This window comes from Rhamphochromis sp. 'chilingali' (assembly GCF_963969265.1).
Source record: "Rhamphochromis sp. 'chilingali' genome assembly, chromosome: 20".
Classification (NCBI taxonomy): Eukaryota; Metazoa; Chordata; class Actinopteri; order Cichliformes; family Cichlidae; genus Rhamphochromis; species Rhamphochromis sp. 'chilingali'.
The window spans coordinates 13,070,515-13,088,272 of NC_137947.1; the positions used below are offsets into that span (position 1 = coordinate 13,070,515).

Here is a 17,758-nt window from a genome sequence, read left to right on the forward strand (position 1 = left end):
CATATGCTTGTCGCTGGGGGTGTTCCTTTTTGAAGGACATTTCTGTACCCTTTAGGCTTGGTACATTTTTGTACCTTATGAAATTGTACCATCTGAAGTACAATCATGTACTTTCCTAAGACATAAATGTACCTTGAAACTATAGTACAGAAATGTTCCCTTGAAAAGGGTACAATAGGGTACCTATGAGGGTACCCCCCCAGCGACAACCTATTTCGTACCTAAAGAGACAAAAATGTACCCCCAATAGTCCAAAATATTTGGTTATTTAACCATTTATTTTCGATAATACAATCACATCAAAGCATTTAAACAACCACAGAAATACATCCTTGATTACATTCGTATATTGCCATAGGACATGTCAAGAAAAATACATTCATTTAAAAAAAAAAAAAAAAAAGTAAACAATCACATAAAGACATTAAACACCTGAACACAATGGAAAATGTGCTTGCAATCACGTCACACAGAATACCTCAAGGACACAAACAGTCTATCATCAACTAAATACGTGTCTAGAGCTTGAAAGTCTAATTCATTTCCTGGATTGAACAGGATCCAGTCATTGTCAACTGCCACTTGGTAAGCATGGAAATGACATTCATAAGTGCAAGGAAGTAACAGTTTCCCACACAATACCCAACAAGTATCAACATTCAAAATATACTTGATTTTAAGGAATATAGGTATGGCTTTAGTGTGTACATGGCCAACTACAAAAACATCCTCAAGTTCATATTTGACACTGCTGACAGATATAGCAGACACACACTGAAGCACTTTATCCTGAAAATGCACATCTGTAAAACTTTTGTTCATTTCCAGAGCATTCTGTAAGTCACCTGGCAGAGATGAAAATGGCACACTGACACTTGTGCTGAGTGAATGTTCAAAGTCAACAAGCAACCTACCTGAAGAAAACTCCCAGCACTGTTTCATTTGATGACGATTGTTAAGAGTTGCAGTGATGTTTACAAAGTTTTTGCATTTACTCGCTAGATTTTTGAAATATTGATGCTTGCTTTCATATCCCATACACCACAAAGGGCGAAGAGGACCATGCATCAAAATCAGCCTTGGGTAGTGAATAAGGTAGTGACACTTGGGTGGGGGCATATTTAATAGAGTTGGTTAAGTACCCTGGTGACACTTACTGGCAGGGGTTTGTCTCCCTGGTCTCCTATGTTGACAATGCAGTTCTGAAGAAAGACAAGTGTTTTCTTGAAGTATGCAGGGTAGGTCATGTTGAACACGAAGAAGGTGGAGAATGCTGAGATGTAGGCCTCATCCAGCGAGCGGCACGAGCAAACATCCACTCCTTCAACTGTTACAACACAGCGACACTGTCTTAAGAGGGCAGTTGTCCAACTCTTATCCTTCATTCGAATGGTTGGGTATGGACTCGTGGGAGTATTCTGCAGAAGAGGAAGAAAAACATTAGTATACAGTATGTTTAAGCAATATGTGCCAAGTGGATTTTCAACAGATTCCTCAAATTACCTTCTTTATTTGCTGCAAAACAAAACTGTCTATTCTGATAACCTGTAAACATGGCCCCTACTCCAAACAAAAAGCCAATGACTGTTGTGGTAGTGTTTGATAAGCTGCTAAAGTTTGACATAATATTCAAGGGCAAAAGCAATCACCCCTGACAGTGACAGTACCTGTGAAGAAGAATTTTCCTAAGGGGACAATAAAGGTCTATCTATCTATATAAACACCAGACAAAATCCAAGAGCACAGCAGCACTGTGGATTAACAGCAGTGTTTCCCCTACATTAGCTTAGCTGTGATGCTGAACCGCAGCTGAATTCAGCTCCATGCCAACAAAACACCGAGAATGAAACTTGTGGCCAAAGGCTATGCATCATGCATTTACCTCTCCAAGGATGATGAAATCTTCTATCTTCTCCTTGAAGATGGATGGCAAGAGAAGTGCCCCCTTGAAGTCAATTCCTAGGTCATACAGATGCAAATGCACTTCATTAGATTTTGATAGCATGCAAATTCCCATTAACATGCTCTTCACATGACACTATGGTACATCAATTATCTTTGGAAGAGAGAGCAAATGAATTGTCACAAAATTTACTATTTGTATGAGGTCAAATTAGCACCTGTAATGTCTTCAGCCAGTGCATTCTCTCTTGCCTCCATGTAGACCTTCTTCAGTGGCAAATCCTTGGTCATTTGAAGAACAGCAGTGAAGTTTTTGCTAAAGCGGCGACAGATGTTGTCTTGGCAGGGATGCATTAAATCAACCTCATCACACAACTGGAAATGAAAAGAGCAGAATAGACAAAAGAATGACATTTTACATTGAGGATTTAAACTTTTGACATGTTTAAAGACACAGACTGGAGATAAATGTAAAGTGCTTTAACCCTTGAACAAAAAATTCTAAAGCTAATAAACAGATTGATTAATCAGTTAGTACAGAAAATAATAATAATCAGATTTAGAGACAAAAAAAATCATTAGCTGTTTCCCCAATCATCTTAACAATTCTTGGGTTGCAGACAGTGTCCCTGCACAGAGCTTACAGCTCTCATATTCGAAAATCCCAAATCCCACTAAGTAGGTGAAATGGTACAAATGTGTACCTTCCATTGTTTAAAATCCCTTTGAGCGGGAAACAAGTTAGATGCGATAAATTTTGCTTAGAAAACATTTTTGTTAATAGCTATATTTACATACTAGCATGTTTTGAGAAATTATTGATTTTTTTACATTGTTGTACACGGTTACTGACTATTTATTGATAAAACACTGGAATACGGCGGGCAGACAGACGTTGAACATTCCACCAACAGTCTAAATAGTCCACATTTGTACCTTTCTTTGTTTAAAACTTAGCTAACTGCTAGCATTCACCCATGTTAAAGCTAGCTCTTCGGACTTTTGCTAACTCTACTGTAAAATTACACGTTGTAATTTTTATAAAAACACAAAATCACACCCGACTTACCTCTAAACCTTTGCGCCTCGTCGTCTGACACATCAACGCCTTCTTCCATCAACTTTTTAAGGAGCTCCTCCATCGATAACCCCCTGAGAGTCATTTTCTGTGTCAACGCTAGTCAGCGCGGAGGCGGAGCACTCATCGCTGCTGGCTTTTCAGCCTTTGGGATTAATGCGCGTTGCGAACTTGATACATGGAAATACAACATTGTGGTATTAATGCGCAGTTGTTTAGAAACAGTTATGCTGTCTTGGCGGACTATATTTGTAACTTACAAAATGTAGTCACCGTAACATAAAAATCTGCTTGACATTTTAACTTCCAAAGAACCTCGGTTTAACTTGATGTTGCAAATTCCATAAAAACCTCACAATTAATGAACAATTCTAGGATGTAGTTAAAGCAAAAAAGTAAAGTCCAAACATAACAGTAAAATGATTTCACGTTTTTGAAAGATTTAAAACATTAAAAAATTATAACTGGAACTTAATAAAATGGAAATGGACCAGTTTTTTTTAACATCATTTGGTTGTGCCTGCATGTCATTGTGTGTTTTTTTTTTTAAATATAATTTAACATAACTTACACAAAGGTAGGTTACAGATATTCTTTGCATCATAGGATAATTTACGTACAGAGGAGAGGACCAACAGATTTGATTATAACATGTAGCTTTTATGAGCACACTCACATCTCATATGAATTTTACAATTAACCAGGCCCATCCAGATTTTCCCATGCTGACCCATTACCTCGTTCTGCCACTGTCACTGCAGTACAGGTCAAAATGGTACAGATTTGTACTTTATTTCAAATTGTACCTTTAAAGGGGCATTTCTGGACTTTTAAAGACCAGTATTGTACTTTTAAGGGAACATTTTAAAAAAATGTACCTATAGGTACAAAAATGTTCTTCTCTCGTACCTCTATTTCTGAGAGTGTATCTTATTCATTAAATAGCTTTTTGTTTTGCTCATCAGTGAGAAGACAGTGGGTCATTTGGGCTTTTAATTCACAAAACCTTTTGTAATGCTCGGTGCTTATGAGAATAAAGCATGTGCTCTTTATACCATACACAACCCTACAATAAATGCCCTGCACAGTGTTTCCTCAAGCACCACTCACATGATTTTATATGACAGCGCACATATTTTCCAGTTTTCTATGCTGTATAAAGTGAAAGCAAACAGAACATATGATTCGCAAATTACATGTATTTGTAGCTTTAGTGCAATTTTCTTTAACTATATTTATTCACTGAGTTTCCAGCAAAGTCCAGACTTGGTCAAAAAGAGAGAGCGATCACACAGAATTGGAATTATTTAAACAATAACAATAAAACATCTGTTGTATGTAGGTCAGTTACTGGTGTGTTGATGGATGTAAGTGAAGTGTGAGCAGATATCAAAGGAAAAAGCTAAACCAAGAGTTATATGGTGAGGGTGACAGAGAGCAAGACAGAAAGAGGAGTTGGCATAAATAACCTGATAAAGAGCATTGGTTAACATTGCCGATCCCTACCTGCAGGAAAGAGTGGAGACAACAGGAAGAGCACTGACCCTGTCAGAGGCTTTTAACAAGCCTAGCTCAGTCTCTATCCTGTGTTTTGGGCATCTGCATTACATTTATGGTATATCTGTCCTGCAGGTGTTGTGGATATCCTACATGCTTAGTGAGACAAATGAGTGCATTGCCAAGTTGCAGCTCACTCTGTGTGTACAGGATTGCCCTGCAGTTGCTTTGATGTCACTGACACATGGCTCTGTTCAGCTGTGATTAAATTAGCATATCAGAAACTTTCCTTAGGGTCTTGGAGAGCTCAATAAATCTTTTCTGGGTGTATTTAACAATTCTGTTATTGATTCTGGGCTTTACTGACTGCAATTGCACAAGTAGATAAACTGAGTAAAGCCAGACTGCTCCTTATTACTAATTATACCTTTTTGGCTAATACTTGCATACATGGAAGACTTTATATAACTAAAATATATCCGAGTCTACTCTATTCTTGTGCCAAATAAGACGTTATTTAAAATGTTGAAAATCAGGACGCTTTTGGGTAAATTAAAGACATTATGGATTTCTCCTATATCTTTGTTTTTTTACTGTTGTTGGTTAAATACTTTAGCAGCTTTGGACTTTCGACACATCGAGAAACCTTCACTCAGATGAGATTTGCAGGTAAAGTACAATGCATCAGCCAGTGGTGTTTAACAAGGATGCAGAACAATAAACCAGCACCAGTTTTGTTTCATGCTTGTTTTTTTATACTGGTTTTACTGCTTGTTTCATTAATTTATTAATGTAGCCTAACTGCCTGGTGTTGCAGTCCAGATTTATCACAATAACAGATGCACTTGGGGATCTGCGGGTCATGGTGGAGAGCCTAAACCACCGCAATGCCTAAACCACTTGTCAACATCTTCACGGTTAATGCCTGCAGTTCTTGCTGCAGAGAGGGTTTCGGGAGTCTTCACTCTGAGGTCAGAGTTTCTGTTCATAATTTTTTTAACCGGTAGAACCCAGCTGCTCCTTTCACATCAAAAAACATTCATTTGGTATTAATATATAATTAAATGACAGCTTCTGGATTTTTTTCTTTTATTCTGGAGGGGGTGGGGGATTAAAAGAAAGCCTCTTTGAATATGCCAGAAAATAAGTATGCCACATTGCTTATGCCGAGTTATCTCACACCTGTGAAACAAATTGTTTCATGTAAAGGTCATTTGTAGAGACATTCTAATAAAATGTTTGGCTGCAAGCCCAAGATTTAAAAAAAACATTTGTCTTGGTCCCATTATGACAGATGTACCAAATTACCTGTCTTCACCTTTGTGTATTGGAATCTTGTATGTACATATTTATATATAGGTACGGGGTAGGCTCATATGCATGTATGATTAAAATAATCAATTTTACTGAGATTTTATGGTATTTAAACACTTATGCAAACAGTACAATATGATGGATGATATCAAGCGGTAGTCCCCAAGTGGGGACTATGCTAAATAACTAAATGCTACTAGTCTGGCCTTGACTAAGGTGTACAAACACTTGAATAATCTAGCTTCCACTGGCATCACTAGTGGATGTTACACTAGTCATGTAATGATATTTCTGACAAAGTTGACTGCAGCTATCAGAACACCGACAGTCGACCTGGTAGACTTGCCTTGTTTGTATTAACACAAGATAACAAGCCACCTGGTTAAAGGTCTTAGGCATTGTTAAACGTGTCTGGCATTTCTAAAGTAATTTTTAACCTACAGTTTTATATTGTTTTTGTCAGGTTATTTATTACATAATGGTATGAATGATGGTTGGGGGGTGGCTGTGAATCTTTGACCAGAGCCCCAATAGACTCTAGAATCACCACTGGTGGAAACCTTAGGAGAATAATTATGTGTCTATTAAAAACTAAATAAATAAAAAGTAGAGGAACTGGGGAGAAAATTCTTAAATGTTAAAATATTTCACAATACCAGATTTGGCCTTGAAGAACTTGTCAGAATTAAACAGCAATTTATCTTCGACAAGCTGCTTTCATGTCAGCATCACCTCTGTTATCATCCAGTAATTTAATTCTGCTTATCTGTCTGTTTTGGTTGCATTTAGATCCTCTGTTGAATAGCAAGATAAAACTTTAAAGACGGGGATGTTTTTGTCTTGTGTTACATCCTCTGGAGTCGCTTTGCATTCCTCTGACATCAGCAGGCTATTATAAAGAAATGAAACTCCTCGGTCACAGAGTATAGTTGACAGAGTGAGACCAGCTCCCTTCATCTTTCAGCGTCAAATTGATTTCAGTTATTAATTTCTGACTATTTAGCCGTCAAACAAATTAGTGTTACTTAGTAAAAGGTAATGTGTCCGTGTGTCTTATTAATCTTCCCCCACTCATTTTGTCTGATGCCCTTTCATTAAACAAAAATAAAAAATGATCATAAGAGCTTTAAATATATAAACATAACATCATTTAATTTACTAAATTAACAATAAATAGATAATAAATATATGATATGTAAATAATATATTTACAACTCCATTCAAATCTGCAATACTGCAGAGGCTGAAATTTCTGGTACTATTTTTTTCTTGTTTAACCTGCAATCGTGTCTGTGTGTACACTCCAGCCATTTTCTGTATGGCTGTAGCTTGCTATTCAAAGATGGAAGAAAAAGCAAATTGTGCACGTGCAAGCTGGAAAGATGTTGTTTTGTATGCCCTCCATGAGGGTGCCCTGTTCACCAAAGTATTTTTCAGCTATAAGATGCAATCTGCTTCCCTTTCAACAAGTGCAAAGACGACTTGTTCATTGGCTGAGGACATGCGGAGGGCACCGTGCCACATGGCTTACAGTCGGCTACGTGAAGAGTGTCAGACCACTGTTACCAACCTTGGAGGAGGCAGCTGTCTCCCAGTCACTCAGGGAACAAAAGTTCCTTCCAGATGTTCTGGCGCTTCGAGCTCGGTCTGAATTATAAAATCTGAATATGAATAGGGAAATGAACTGTAAGCTGGTTAATTTCAATAATTGTCACTTGCAGTTTGAAGTATTTGCTTTCAGATCTAAATTGCTGCATAAAAAATAAAAACCTCTGTCAGCCACTCCACGTAAGCTCAATAAATTCATTTTTATGCACTTTAGATTCATGCTATGCTCACGCTGATCTCTATTTATTTTGATTAAAGTGTCACATCACATAGTATCATAATAGCAGACAGCATATTTAATACATTTTACAGCCACTACACACGTGCAGAGGACAGGATACCTGCAGTATGTGAACACTGAGACTAATTTAAGAAATGAAATTGGTCAAGTCAAAGGTAGATGATGAGATCAAATTTCATCAAAGGTGTCATCGTGGTCAAATAATTAAACAGAAGTTAAAGAACAGTACTTAGCCACTTAACTGATCTATGACTCATTCAAGCATAAAAAGGCACCTAACCAGTGTTATGTTCAAACATAACAGACAACTTAGCAAAGAACCAGTTTTAAATAGCATCTTTAGCCACTTTGTTACAAGCAGCATGCCTTAAAAATACATCATTTGTCTCGATGAATTGCTACATCTATTTTCTTTTACCTATCAAAATATAAAGACATGGCTTCAGACTTTTGCAAAGTCCTATGTACCTTAAACAAATTTTGCTCTTGGAGACCAATCTATTTTCTTTTTCTAAGCAAGGGGATGACAGCTATTAATATTAAATTGACATACGCTGCTGCGGTCTGTGGCGGGTTTTTTACTATTATTTTTTATTTACTTGCATTACTACTCTCCCCCCATAATGCCTTTGACAGCCTCCAGTATGGTCACAAACTACAGCACATGGCATCCAGCCATAGGTTAGCTGTGTGGGTTGGAGTTGTAAGAGAGATTGCACAAACACGCTATAACAGAGCAAGAGAGCAAGACTGTTTGCAGTAGGAAGTGCAACTGGGCTTGGAAATCAAGCAGAAAATGAAAAATAGCGTATAATTTACTGGTTTGGCTAATGAAGGAATCTTGTGAGACTCCTGAACATTTGAGCCAATTGTTTTGACAATTACATACATTCTTCTCTTTCATCCTCAAACAGATCATAGAGCACATTTATTTTCATATTCACTTCACACCCACTTTAAAATACACTCTGCAAACATTTACCTACTTTGGCTCAAAAAAAATCTAGTGACCCACAACAAAACAGATCCATAAGCGGCAGTTTATGGTGCTCTACAGTAAATGTTATCAGGCAAGACCTGCACCTTTGGAGGATGCTACAGTTTCAGTGCATTATACATTAATCTGTATGTTTGTATAATGATGGGTGAATCATGAACTAAAAGTATCTGCCCAGCAGGTCATCTGTCAAGGTTCCTGACAGTACCAGCTGGCCCGTTCTGGCTGCCAGGGGCACAGGCAGGTTAGAGGGTGGGCCTCCCACAATCATGGTTCTCCTTTCTATATCAGGGGCTGGAAACACAGCCAAGCCTCAAGTTGTGGTGAGCCTTCCTCCAGAACAACAGCATAACGGATCCAAAAAAAAAACAGAAGGAAAGGAGGAGCAGATTGCCCACGCAGCCATTCATGTCCAGCACATTATTGCAGGTTCTGAGTTCAAACTGGGTCAAGGATGAAATATCAGAATCACTGGGCATACAAGATCAAAGGTGTGCGCAAGTGTGCGTGTGTGCATATTAGCCAGTAATGGTATTTTGTGGGGAGTAAAAATGATAAAAGTGTGAGATGATAAAAAATAAATAAATAAATAAATCAAAGCCTCCTGGATATTACTCGCAGGCAGAAGATGAGCGCGTTTATGGGTTTTGTCTGATTGGTTATCTGTGGCTCTGCCCTTAACTATTTCCTGCTGTCAGCATGTGTGAGACAACAGGGCTATTTGCTGATATGTCAGTGTCAGTATTTATAACAGCTAAATTATGAAAAATTCTCATTTTTTCAAAAGTAAAGTTAAAAGATGTGAAAAACACCCTTCGACCCCTGTTTTATAGTATATATTTACTTGTTTGTTTACTCAGAGTTGCCATAGTTTATCTCATCTCCTTAATGTTTAGAAGGTTTTTCTCTGTTTCAGGATTATTACGGGTCCAAAATGGGCAAAAAGTGGTAAGCAGTCACGTGTCTGCAAAGCCTCTATAGCTCTGATTGCTAAGCACGAGATACAAAAATCACTGACACTGATATGTTTTCTTTTTCCTGCCGCATTTGGCTTGGCTTTCTTTTGTTTATGCTAAGCTAATCTACGAGCTCTTTTGTTGTTCACGCTGCTATTATGCCTCACATCAGTCTTGGAGGGCAATTTTAAACTATTAACTAAGTGTCTACGCTAACTCAAATTCAATAAATACATGTACGCACATTCATCAGTGTAGCAGGGCTTGCAGCGAATAAAATTACTTAAAGTGGATATGTGTGCACCGCAGAATCTATTCTGTTTTGCAGCAATATCAGAAAATATTCCTTTCCTCACTTCAGGAATTAAATCTCATTGTAGTCAGCCAGCCAAGCTAAAACCCCATAAAGTCAAAATTACATCTTAAAAGTAACAGCCACAGCCAAATCCTGCACCTTGAAGGAGGGTATGATTAAGCATGTCCAAAAGTAAGGCTCTAATTTTCCTACAAAATTACCCGCTGTGAGACACTTTCGGAAAGATTTAAGGCCTGGCAATTAACTTTGGTGATGTAACACAGTCTTCATTAGCTTTAGTATCGGAGGATTTTCTCAATAGATACTTTTAAGAAATGGAATAATCATGTCAAGCACTTTCTAAGTAAAATCAAGTGAAATGAGTGAAATCGGTGAGACGGTGAGGGAGGCTGGAGTTTATTTTGGCAGCATATCTGTGCATCCCACCGGCACCGAGGGTGAGAAGCCAAGCAGTTGGCAGTGAGGCTAGCCCAGGTAAAAACTGAGGTTGCATCATTAATTTATCCCAGTTTACATTGTGGCAGATAGTTCAAAACTTGCTTCTTTCTTTTTTTTTCTTTTTTTTTCTTTTTTTTTGGATCTCCTATATGTGTCTTTTCTCTTCCCTCTGGCCCTGACCAGCTTGGCCTTTTGGTCACTGGAGGCAGGTGGAGTAGCAGGTCAGAGTAAGAAGAGAAAGCGGCATAGATCCTGCCAGTCACAAAGGGCCCAGAAGACTGAGTGGCCAGGCCCTGCAGGACAAACTGGCAGATGGCTGCCTCAGGATAATGACCAGGTGACATCTGCAGAGTGAACAAGCCATCAGGCTAACAGACTCACCTTGACCCACCAGGGAAGCCAAGCTGGCCGTTCTCCTCCTCCTCCTCCTCCTGTAATTCCCTCAGGTTACACCCACAGCCCGAGAAGTATAACACAAGTTTATTGATTTACCAAGTTTCACAAGTCCCCCAAAAAAGAGGTGTGAGAATGTCCTGGGAAAAAAAAACATTAACAGATTTTACGTGGGTGTTTGAAGTGAATTTTCTTTTATTCTCTGGAGAGACTGGACTGTGAGTAAATTAGCCTCTGAATCACTTTTTTTCGCACTGTTATTCTAACCCAGAGTCCTTAAACACCAGATTATTGTCAGCTAAACCAGGCTACATGCAAAATAAAACTGCTGTTTTCCCCTCTATTTTGCTTACAGTGTTGCTACTGACAAGTGATTTTTTTAAAAGGCAAAGCTTGCCTTGTCTAAAGACGAAGACATTGACTACGTGAGGCTGTGCACAAAGGTCATCTTTTGACAGCGCTGAGATCGTGAGAAGGTCAGATTCTCTGTGCCATTTAGAAAAGAGGCAGTGTGATACCAACCTGCCAATATAATTCCAGCACGTCTTTTTCATCTCAGCGTTAACACCATACATTGTTTACTGAATAGTTTACTGTGGCTGCATGACTGCTGGCAAACTGAGGTTTGGAATAAAGTTGGGAAAAACTTTTGAAGGGGCTGAAAAAGGAAGGCGCGTGCTCTTGAATGAAAATGAACTGAAAATAGCACCGCGGCTCCGACAGTTGTGTACACAGAGCAGGGGGGGGAAAAAACCTGGAAGACATAGTTTTTGTGTTTTCATATTCAAGTGACAGGAACTTTAGAAGAAAGCCAAAACATTTAAAAGCATTTGGAGAAGACGATGAATAACTTGTAAACACTACAAGACTCCGAGAGTGCCCTTTCGCAACAGCGAATACACCAAAATGAATAGGATAACAATTGTACATGATGACATGCGTTATGGAAATTCTTGACTCTCCACTTCTCATTTGGCAGAATAGAAATGTCAGTTTAGGATCAGATAGTGAGCCAGTTAATTTGCAGGGGTAGTAGATGGAAAGACTATGAGCATTAAGTGTAGTGGAGGAAAATGCTCTGCATACTAAATGCAATAATGACTTGATGCCTGTATCATTTGGAAAATGCATAACATTAAGTGTGGCTAGCGTTCTCTTAACTAAAGAGTAAGAAAGAGGAATGTCTGCGTATTACTTGAAGTAAATGGTAAATGGCCTGTATTTGTATAGCGCTTTACTAGTCCCTAAGGACCCCAAAGCACTTTACATATCCAGTCATCCACCCATTCACACACACATTCACACACTGGTGATGGCAAGCTACATTGTAACCACAGCCACCCTGGGGCACACTGACAGAGGCGAGTGGCCTCATGTGCTCAATATTACATACGGACGTTTTTTTAACCAAGGACCAAGTATGCAAACTTGCTGCTGAAATATAAATATCTATTACTTTTGGAGCCTTTTTTCAGGACCTTGTTATCTTATATAAGTGTAAAGCTACCGTTCCAAATCTTTGCATTAAATTGCTGCCTTTGCTTGTTTTCGCTTAGTTCACTTAGTTGCCTGAGCCAAGCCAGTAGACTGTAGTGAACTCATACATAATATGGAAGAAGCCATCATCTCTCACATATCTCAGCCAATTAAACCTATCTGCAGTCCAAATTGGTGCCAATGAAATCTTGTGACTGCATTCAAATGATGATGGATTGTGTGGCGTTTGCTTGAATCAATTACACAAGAGCCGGGTGAATATAAATGACTTGGTGAATGCAGCGCGTACTGTACTTCGGCGGGGGATAAAGAACTGTGTTAGGAAAGCAATGTATTTATTTGCTCTGTAAATAGCTTATGTGGGTTGCTGTGGACTGTTAAAGTGATCTTTCCCAGATATGCTAATATAGAGGAATCAATAAAGTATACAGAATCTGCCATCCAGTATTTCACAAGTGTTATTTGCTTGGAGCCAACAAAGTTTTGTCAGCATGTGTGTTAAGAATATTTTAATAAATGCTGTTTAAAGTCATAGCTGTGATTCCTCTTGTTAAGCATATGCTCACTTACTAATACTGCTCTCATTGTACATTATTCCTAGCAGCTGATGTGCTGATATTGATCAAATAGCCATGTAATCTGTTTCTGCTCTCCATCCAGTCAGTCGAGAGCTCTGTTCCACACCTCTCCGTTTTTGTGCTGTTCCCTGTCAAACTCTGAAGAGACACCAAATGACTTTCACTCTCAAAGTCTTCCTAGCTTCACTAAGCTCTTCTAGCTTATGCGCACTGCTTAGGATGCATTTTCAAGCAGCTAACCCACTTTCTGCTCTTGCTTGTAGACAAAAGGGACACTTCTGGGGTTTCACTGACTTTTGTATTCAAGTGTGGCATTGCGAGACTCTTTCGAACAGCTTAAAGTCTCAGACAATGAAGTATTATAATGGTATTAACATAAAAATCCATGGTCACCTTTTGAGAATGGCCATGGTGCATAGGGTGTTTTAGTTATGATGGAGCCGCTTCTGGAGATTTCCGCCAGCCGGGGAGAAAGAAAAGCCCGTAAATACAAAATAGAACGTCAAAATAAAGAACAAAGCCCAAGTTTATATTCTCGTAAGGACTGGGTCAGTCCAGTAACACAAATATGCATCCTGTCATTATTGGTTTATACTGCATGCATTTCAATCCTGGGCTCTTTCCCTTTTCTCGTGTAGGATTTGATCCTCCGTCTCAGACAAATAAGCAAGGACCAGCTCTGTCAGTATCTGGATCCCATCCAGACCCATCCAAACAAAAATACTCTCTCATTACCTTCTCTGCAGGGAGGTGCAGAGCGGCACTCTGATCCACTGGCATGCTTAAATCCATCTCTTTCATGTGTCACTGACTTGTTGTTTTGCCTCTCCAGAATTTGAGTAGTAACCCCTTACAAGATTCCTTCAGCCTATTACACAGTGTTTTAGTTTGATGGAAGCACAACAGGTGAATGAGTGACAGGTGTGTCCATGCAGATTTGACAGAATTAGGAGAGTTTCCTCAATCATCAGCTTTAGGGTAAATATCAAGAGTTCTGACGCTACAATCCTGACACTGGTAAACAGGCCTGCCAGTTTACTGAAGAGTCTTCAAACTGATAATTTGAACTGACAGTGTTTATCATCATTTAAAAATTCTCCACAAAATCCAAAGAAACGATATTGATTAATGAATACCACAATCAATACTAAACATACCACAGCTATCAGTATCTGTAAGGAAATCAGACTCTGAAAGGGAAGTGCTTTTAAAGCGTTAAATATATTGCATAAGCTGGCTGATAAATCAACTCTGCTCCCCTCTGTTTTAGGGGAGGAGCTTATAAAAACATGGTGAAACAGAGAGCAAAGCACATGAAAAATAAAACTGCCCAAACAGCAGGGGTGTAAGCTCTGTCTGGTCAAATCCTACCAAATTATCAACAGCAATTCTTAACTTAGTAAGGATTAAAACACTAAACTACACTACCAATAACTACCAATAACACAGGATAAATCCATGGTTTCTGGTAAAGAAAGACCAGACTCTCTGTAAAACAGTATAGTGTTTATCATTAATATTTATTTAGTGCTTTCTAAGTCAGAGCTAATTTAAAGAAGTCATCATGTTGGTTGCAGACTTACAGGTAGCAGTAGACATACCACAGCTATACGTCGTGACTTATGATCTAAAAACTGTCCCAACTTTCATATTAAAGGCTTGAGGCTTTGAGTGTGAACACATCAGAATTGGCATATTTCAATATATTTGGTGTAATAACTGTTTTATAAGAGTATCTGTCGGGCAACGCAGCTACACCGAGACCAAATTGGATGTGAAGTTTCTTCTATGATCCAAATGGAAAAAATTTTTATCGTGATGGGATTTGTGGAATTTATCGCTCGGGTCATAAGATGTGTCTGCATTTCCCTCAATCGTTCTCGTAACGTTGATAGCAGTTGATAGAAATCATCTAAACATGGACAGGTGCACGCTGGTCTGTAGACACATGTTGCTAGGAAACATCGTGTTACAGATGAGGACATGATTGTGTGTGACTTCATTTCACCATTTCAGTTAAGAAAAAAAGACTCCATAGACTTCGACACATGCCTTTGTTCAAGCTTCTATGGCAGCACTCGCTGCAGTAGTAACTTACAAAGAAATTCAACATGTGCGCTTTACGCAAATCAATACTGAATTTCATTAGGAAAATCAAGCAAATGTGCCAGTATTGATTTGATTCCTGACATATTCTATGTATATTTTTAGGTGACAGCTCAGGAGATATCTTAATCTTTGCTCGAGACCTTCAAATGCCAAGATTCATTTCTCTCTGCTCCCTTTGGAATGATGTTATTATGGTTCGAGAGATGACAGTTGTATCAATTATGCAAAAGGTGAGGGTGTAAGGAAGGGATCTATGCAAATCGTGTTCACCCCACAGACGACAGTGAAATAAATGAAAATGCTCATTTCAAAGTGGGGAGTTCAGCTAAGTTCCCATCAGTCAGGCTCCTGCAAAGTCTGTTAGTGTTGACTATCAAGGAAGAAATGGTGAAGAAGACTCTCTATATGTATCTATGAAGGCAGGCTCATAAATATTTCCATACGGATACTGTATGGACACAGGAGGCTTATACTCATATACAGTTGAGAGTATAAGCTCTATATATACAAGCAGAGGAAAGTGGTTTCAGAAGCTGGATGATCCACTGGCATGTTTTTCTTGCGTGTATCCTTCCCTGTTCCTCTATATCCTAATCCTCTCCCTCTTTGTCTGGAAATCTCTGTTATAATCTGGTCCCTTTCTCCTGGCTCACACACTGCGCATTCTCACATCAACAGCTCCACCAACAGGTGAAAACATGCCAGTCTCAGATGAACACTGTCCAAGTCGATGTGCATTTACAGGCAGACTCTGAATTGCAGCAGCCACACATTTTCAGGGTCTATGTTTTAAATTTCCTGTGAACTGTGACATTTTTTAGGGGCTGATCAAGTGGAGGAAGACTATTTATAGTCGTTCAACACGCAGCAATGCCGACTCAACAGCGTCAGGGGATTATGGGACAATGCACTTTGGGACAGAGCTGCTTCAGTCATTGCTTCCATAAGTGAACTGAAATGCTATATGCGGAAGGCTCGGTAAATGAGCTTCTCGACATTTGACTCTTCAGTGGGTATCTCCATACTGGCTTTCATCTTCAGTCCTGCATAGAGCCGCAATTAAAAATAATTGAGACCTTACAAACGCAAATTAAATTTCCCAAATCTTCCACCGGGAGGCAGCAGTGAGACAAAGTGAGTTTATCTTGTGGTGATCTGTGATCTCTCACAACACAGGCAAATTTGAAGGACAGGGTGACATATTTAAAATATTACTGCGCAACATGCGGATGCTTTTATTCTCAGCTTGTAAATGAGATGCACTGGGCATGTCCACATCATAACCTTGGAAATATATCTACGGTGCTGCAAAAAAGTATATTTGCTCCCTTCTTTTGCGCATTTGCCATACTTACATATATCGAACTATCAATCTAATATTAGACATTCCAAGTAAATACAAAGTGCAGTTTTTACGTAATGACCTACAAACCTACTGGCCTTATGTGGATGACCCCTTCTTACATCGTGAATTAACTGTAACCACATTTTTTTAGAAAGCTGATTTCACCTGCCACGCTGAAGCCTGATTACTGCCAGACCTAATGGACCACAAAATCACTTCAGTACAACCTGTCTGACAAACTAAAGCAGGCTAAAAGATCTCAAAAAGCAACACAACATCCCACGATCTAAAGAAACATCCAGAGGTTTACACAGGGCCAGGTTTGGATAGCTTTTTCCCTTAAAAATGAAAATCAACATTTAAAAACAGAATTTTGTGTTTACTCTGATTATCTTTGCCCAATATCAAAAGTAGTTTGATGATCTGGAACATGTAAGTGTGACAAATATTCCTCAAAAAAGAGAAAGAAATCAGGAAGAACACGAATACTTTTTCACCACATCGTAGGTATACATCATCCATGCTAATGGTTAGTAAAAATACTTGCATGAAGCCACTTCATCTTCTTGTGAAAGACCAGATTCAGATCATATGTTTTACTGTTCATAAATGCCTTATCATCCATTTATATTATTTTTGATTTAAGGTTCAGCAAAATAATCATGTGATTACTACAAAACTGCAAAGTATTGGTGATAATTTGTAATCTTCAATAAAATTACAAATAAAATGTATTTGGGCTCATGCTACGCCGCATAACGTTATCTTTTACAATGACTATGTAGTCACTATATAAGCCTTGTTTCACGTCAAGTGGAAGATTAATTTACACTACCTCACTAATGAGAAGAGTTTAGAGACATTATTGCAATTGTTATAGCCTGGTTACAAATGTTTGGCATTAAACTTGACTTGACTTTCATTTCAGTGTGCATAATAGACTGGGATATGAAAATATTTTATCAGGGCTTAATTATATTTGAAGTTTTGTTATGGTCTTGGGATAGAGGGTTTTTTTTGCAAGAGTGAAAAAGTAATTATAGTCCAAGTAATTTTAAGCAGTGAATAGTTTCTGGGTATTTTACATGCAAAGTTACACAAATTATATTGTAAGTACTCTTAAGTAATACATAAGCAGTACATAACTGTGTAATTTGAAGTAGTGTGAAACTTCAGGTATTTTAGTCTAAAGAATAGTGTTTTCCTACTGTAAGTACGCAGTATTTACATTTACTTGTGAACTATTTAAAGCTGATTACAGTATTATTTGTGTCTCCTTTCCTGTAAAATATCAATAATAATAATAATAATAATAATAAACTGTTGGATTGTTGCTCTATATTATAAAGTGCTACTCGCTGTTGAATAAGAAAGAGAAATGAACATCTCTGCTGTCATTTGGCTCTAGCTGTGTGCCCATGCCAAGTATCGCAGCCAGGTGGCGCTGCTTCTTTTTCACCCCAAAGCGCAGCCGGAACACGACGTGGCA

General features: G+C 38.5%; 1 protein-coding gene across 1 annotated transcript; it reads right to left on the reverse strand.

The window, feature by feature from the left end:
- Positions 1–922: 922 nt before the first annotated feature.
- LOC308388039 (uncharacterized protein) lies at positions 923–3,188 on the reverse strand. The gene is made up of 4 exons (XM_080868488.1): positions 2,972–3,188; positions 2,121–2,277; positions 1,883–1,959; positions 923–1,418 (listed from the first exon to the last, which is right to left on the reverse strand). The coding sequence occupies exons 1-4, from the start codon at positions 3,002–3,004 to the stop codon at positions 1,122–1,124; spliced, it is 564 nt and encodes a 187-aa protein (XP_080724614.1). The 5' UTR covers positions 3,005–3,188; the 3' UTR covers positions 923–1,121.
- Between the last annotated feature and the right edge of the window lie 14,570 nt (positions 3,189–17,758).

Bases quoted from the DNA above. Each gene is read 5' to 3' on its own strand.
- LOC308388039 (XM_080868488.1), bottom strand. From the start codon at position 3,004: ATGTGTCAGACGACGAGGCGCAAAGGTTTAGAG. The intron at 2,278-2,971 runs GTAAGTCGGGTG...TTTCATTTCCAG, and splicing joins CGAGGCGCAAAGGTTTAGAG to TTGTGTGATGAGGTTGATTT. The intron at 1,960-2,120 runs GTGCTAATTTGA...TGTATGACCTAG, and splicing joins ACTGGCTGAAGACATTACAG to GAATTGACTTCAAGGGGGCA.